Source organism: Antrostomus carolinensis, unplaced genomic scaffold, assembly GCF_000700745.2.
Source record: "Antrostomus carolinensis isolate BGI_N321 unplaced genomic scaffold, ASM70074v2 scaffold2045, whole genome shotgun sequence".
Classification (NCBI taxonomy): Eukaryota; Metazoa; Chordata; class Aves; order Caprimulgiformes; family Caprimulgidae; genus Antrostomus; species Antrostomus carolinensis.
Genome location: NW_010314015.1, coordinates 21,470 through 25,498, shown reverse-complemented (window position 1 = coordinate 25,498; position 4,029 = coordinate 21,470). Strand labels below are relative to the sequence as shown.

At 53.0% G+C, this 4,029-nt stretch overlaps 1 protein-coding gene across 1 annotated transcript in view; it reads left to right on the top strand.

Moving 5' to 3' along the window:
* Positions 1-4,029, top strand: part of ADGRD2 (adhesion G protein-coupled receptor D2) — a 23,133-nt gene that overhangs the window by 3,154 nt on the left and 15,950 nt on the right. Inside the window, exons 5-10 of the mRNA XM_010167468.2 lie at positions 1-81; positions 571-656; positions 1,042-1,323; positions 2,534-2,645; positions 3,026-3,160; positions 3,461-3,542. The exon at positions 1-81 is cut by the window's left edge and continues 18 nt beyond it. Of these exons, the coding sequence (XP_010165770.2) occupies positions 1-81; positions 571-656; positions 1,042-1,323; positions 2,534-2,645; positions 3,026-3,160; positions 3,461-3,542 (778 nt within the window). The remainder of the gene's footprint in view (positions 82-570; positions 657-1,041; positions 1,324-2,533; positions 2,646-3,025; positions 3,161-3,460; positions 3,543-4,029) is intronic.

The window sequence follows — 4,029 nt, the reverse complement described above, 5'->3', positions numbered from 1 at the left end:
GAGTCTTTGAAGTTGGCAGCAGCCTGTTCAGTTCCGCACCTTGTTTGCAGTCATTGCCTTTTATCTGTCGCTACAGGAAGGGTACAGCATCTGTTATCTATTTATTCATTACTTCCATGGCATTCACTCCTGGAGGTCCTAGCTAGGATGATGGCCAGTGATGGGGAGGCCTCGTGTCTTCTCTGAAGAGATAGTTTGCAAAACACAGCGTAGCTGTGACTGCTTCAGTGGCATGTGCGCTGACAGGTTGTTTTGCTGTTTTCCGGTTAAGCAGTTCTGCCACATCTCACATGGCTTCTGGATGCAATGCTGTAGAGTGTGTCCCAATACAGGCATCTCCAGACTGGTTGGCCAGGAGGACATGGGGATGAGGTGGAACAGAAGTGTTAGACTGTCTCTCCAGATGGGATCTTGTACTAGAAATAAAATACAGCTGTGAAGTCTCCTTGTCCTGACTGTCCTACAAACTTACCCACCATCTGTGGACCATTCCCCAGGCGTTGAACACGGCGTGTTTTAACCAGGCTGACAGACACCACAGCAAGGCTTGTGCTTTCCTTTTACTCTCAGGTGCTTACTGGCAACTGAAGAAAGCTCAGCTGGAATCCAGCCATTCGCTTGTCGGCCGCATGAACACACTTGCAGAGAGGACCGTGGTGAGTCCTGTAGCCCCAGCACTGGCAGCTGACACCAGGAGCTGTTGGGGTGGACTTGCTGGCACGTACTGGTGTTTGAGGTCACTTTGCCAGCAGTTATGGCTTCTTCTGAGCTGCTGTGGGAGAGTGTGACCAATACAGCTATAACTCGTGCTGTGGTCAAACAAGCAAAGTGATGCTTCAGGTTGCCTCCTCTCACTGGGACTGAGGGGCTGGACAAGAGAGTTCAAAATCTCAAGGCAGATCTCCTTCCCCTAAGATAGTCCTGGTTGGGCAGGCAGGTGTCCTTACACCAGCGAGGGCACACAGGCCATTGCCAAGGCATAGCTGATGATCGGGCAGAGTCAGGGCTCTACACTGAACTAAAACATTTTTTCCATGGCAGATTCCTGAGAACTTCTTCATGAGTGATGTCCAAGATATGAACCTCTCTGTCGCTCTTGGTGCTCTTGATGTCTTGGCAACTGTTCTGAGGGAAGGAGAGACACCCGTGCTGGAGTCGTCTGACCTCCTTACAGTGCTTCAGTTACTGAAACAAGTTTCTGATGTGGAAGTCCAGGAAGGAGAGGAGCTGGAGATGTTGGAGCAGTTGGGCCAATATTATGTGGAAGTGACTGAGTTAATTTTGGAAGAGCAGAATATTGAGACATGGTCATCAGTCAGCCAGGTAACGCATGTCACCAGCAGCCTGGCCAGCTGTGTGCCACAGCTGTTGTGTGCACAGCTCCTTGGCTTGCTGTATGACCACAGGCTGAGGACCTGTCCTTGCTTGGTCACATCTGGCCTTTCTGGCCGTATTCTGGAGCTTGTGAAAATGCAGCAGGCATGGGCACGGAGCCTCTTTGCTGCCTCATTTCTTGGAGGTGCAACCAAGTTTTTCTGCAAAGGTGGTTTTTCTGCAGTCAAGTGGTGCCTTCCTTGCAAACCCTTCCAGTGGTTGTCTCAGGATTTACAGGATGCCCCACAGTTTGCAGATTCCTGGTGCTCTGGGGATTCCTTCCTCCCGCATCCTGCTGTCTCTGGCAGGGCAATGCCCTTCGCTCATGGTTTGTTGTGTTTTCTGTGGGTGGGCTCCAAGGAGCTATCTGTCATCAGCCCCCACGCTGTTCCAAACACCCTCAGGCTTTGTGTGAGGGATTTCCATCATCCCACCCCCATCACCATTGGCTTCTTCACTTCTCACACGGGTCTTTTGTGCCTGGTGACTCATCACCTGTCTCTGGGAAATGTGTGACAGCATCTGGCCTGACCAGTGCTCCAGGAACCAAGCCAGGGACCTCCAGAGATGAAAGGATGCTGAATAGTTCAAGTTTACCTCATTGCCTGGAGTCGCTTAGGTCTCCATGGCCACAATTATTCACGGTGGCATAAAACCAGCTCTGGCCCAGTTTAGCTGGTGCAGCAGATGTATCTGCTGGGGGAGAAATGGTTTGAGTTTGTGTGCTACAGGGGTGGCATTTGTGCTGCACAAACACATGCAGGACCTTGAGAACTGGGGCCAGTCACCTGCTACCCCTCCAGCAGTGGAGTCCATTTCTGGGTGAAATCTTTTCCAGGAAGAGAGGATGGTTGTTCTACAGCTTTGCAAAAATCAGGAGTCAGGTCTGAAAAATCAATACTGTCTTTACAGAAGCTTATTTATTAGCTATTTATTTCCATGCTGATTTAATGGCTTTTTATAAAGACCAGCAAGTTTCCCTCATTGCCAGTCTTGTTTCCACTGCTGAAGAAACTGGGAACATCAGTTATTGAAGAGATTAAAGAAAAACGAAACAAAAGCCTTGAGTCTCAACTTCTCCTGCCAAGGACCAAGCGTTTAAGAAAACTCTTGTGAGCTGTGTGAGGACAGATTTCCATTGCTCTCTCGGTGTTTGCAGGTTATCAGAGGGCCCATGGCTGTTGTTGAGCTCTGTGACAGAATGGTGTCACACTTAGCCCCACTGCTGACCCCAGGGAGGACAAAGATCACAATCCAGCACGGGAATGTCGGTGAGTGGCACTGGCAGAGCTGGGGAAGGGCATCTCACTGGGACCCAATGTACTCATCCTGTCTGGTTCCCAGTCCAAGTCCACTACTGGTACCTCTGCTCATCCCTTGCTAACCCTGTGACCTTCTCCCCATGTCCTTCATGTGGAAGTGTCACAGTGTGGGAGACATTTCTCACACTGTGGGGGATGTAAGAGGATTGTAAGAAGCTTCTGGATGCAAGAGACAACCATGATGCACATGGTTTGCACTGAAAGAGATTTGTCTGCTGCTACTGTGAGTCTTGGCTGGAGTTGTAATGTCCTTGTGGTACTTTGCTGTAGCAGTAGCTCTGGAGGAAGGCTGAACCCTACTTCAGTACCTGATTTTGCCCCTTCCACAGGGATGGAGGTGAGGAAGCTGGAGCTGAGCCAGCAGGAGCTGAGCAGTGAGGCATACCTGGTGCAGAGCCCTGAGGAAGGCAGGCACGACCTCATTGAAGTTCCTGCAGAAGAAATGCAAAGACTGAGAGCCCAGGGTAGGTTCTGAGGCCTCTGATCTCCTCATGGCACTTCTGCAGCATCTTCCTTAAGGCAGGAACTCTTTGCCCTGCACACATGGGGTCTGGAGAAGCGTGGGGAGGAGATGCCCTTGGTGAAAGGGAGACGGGCTGGTGGGAAGAGATTATCTATGCCCTCTCTCCAGACACAACCTGGAGCTGCGGATGCCCTGGACCCCCAGGATGACACTCCCAGACAGGGGCAGTGGTGCTGAAGCAAGGGCTGCTCCCAGCTGCCCCGTGTGCTTGCGCCCATCCCGTCATGTTCTCTCTGTCCAGGTCTCCGCAGAGTCACGGTGAAAAACATGTGGTTTGGCTACGGGTCCCTGCAGCGCTGCCTGTCCTCTGACAGAGGAGATGAGTGAGTGAGACAGAACCCCCCGAGCACCCCAGGGCTCCATCCCTTTGTCCTAGTCCCCTGCTTTCTCCAGTCTGTGTCTGGGGACTGGACAAGGGAAAGGGGTGGCAGTGCTTTGTGGAGGCAGAGGCCCTTGGCACCCATGTCCCTGAGCAGCACCCTGGGCCACAAGTGTGCTGTGACACACCACAGTGTCCCTCTGGGTGCCTCCATCACGATGTCTCTCTAGGTGCCTCCATCGCGGTGTCCCTCTGGGTGCCTCCGCTGCAGCGTCCGTCTGGGTGCCCCTGGCTCCCCTGGGGCTGTCTGCTGTGCTGGGTGGGCTGGGGACAGGGAGCTGCTGCAGGGTCCCCTTGGCTGGGGCAGGAGCTGCTGGAACCTCGGCAGATGGTGGCTCTCAGAGCCCAGCGGCTCTCCGGGAGCTCCCTGGACACTAGGTGGGGATGGCAGCCCGCACATCCCACCACACTCCACTCCCACCAGCCTTTGG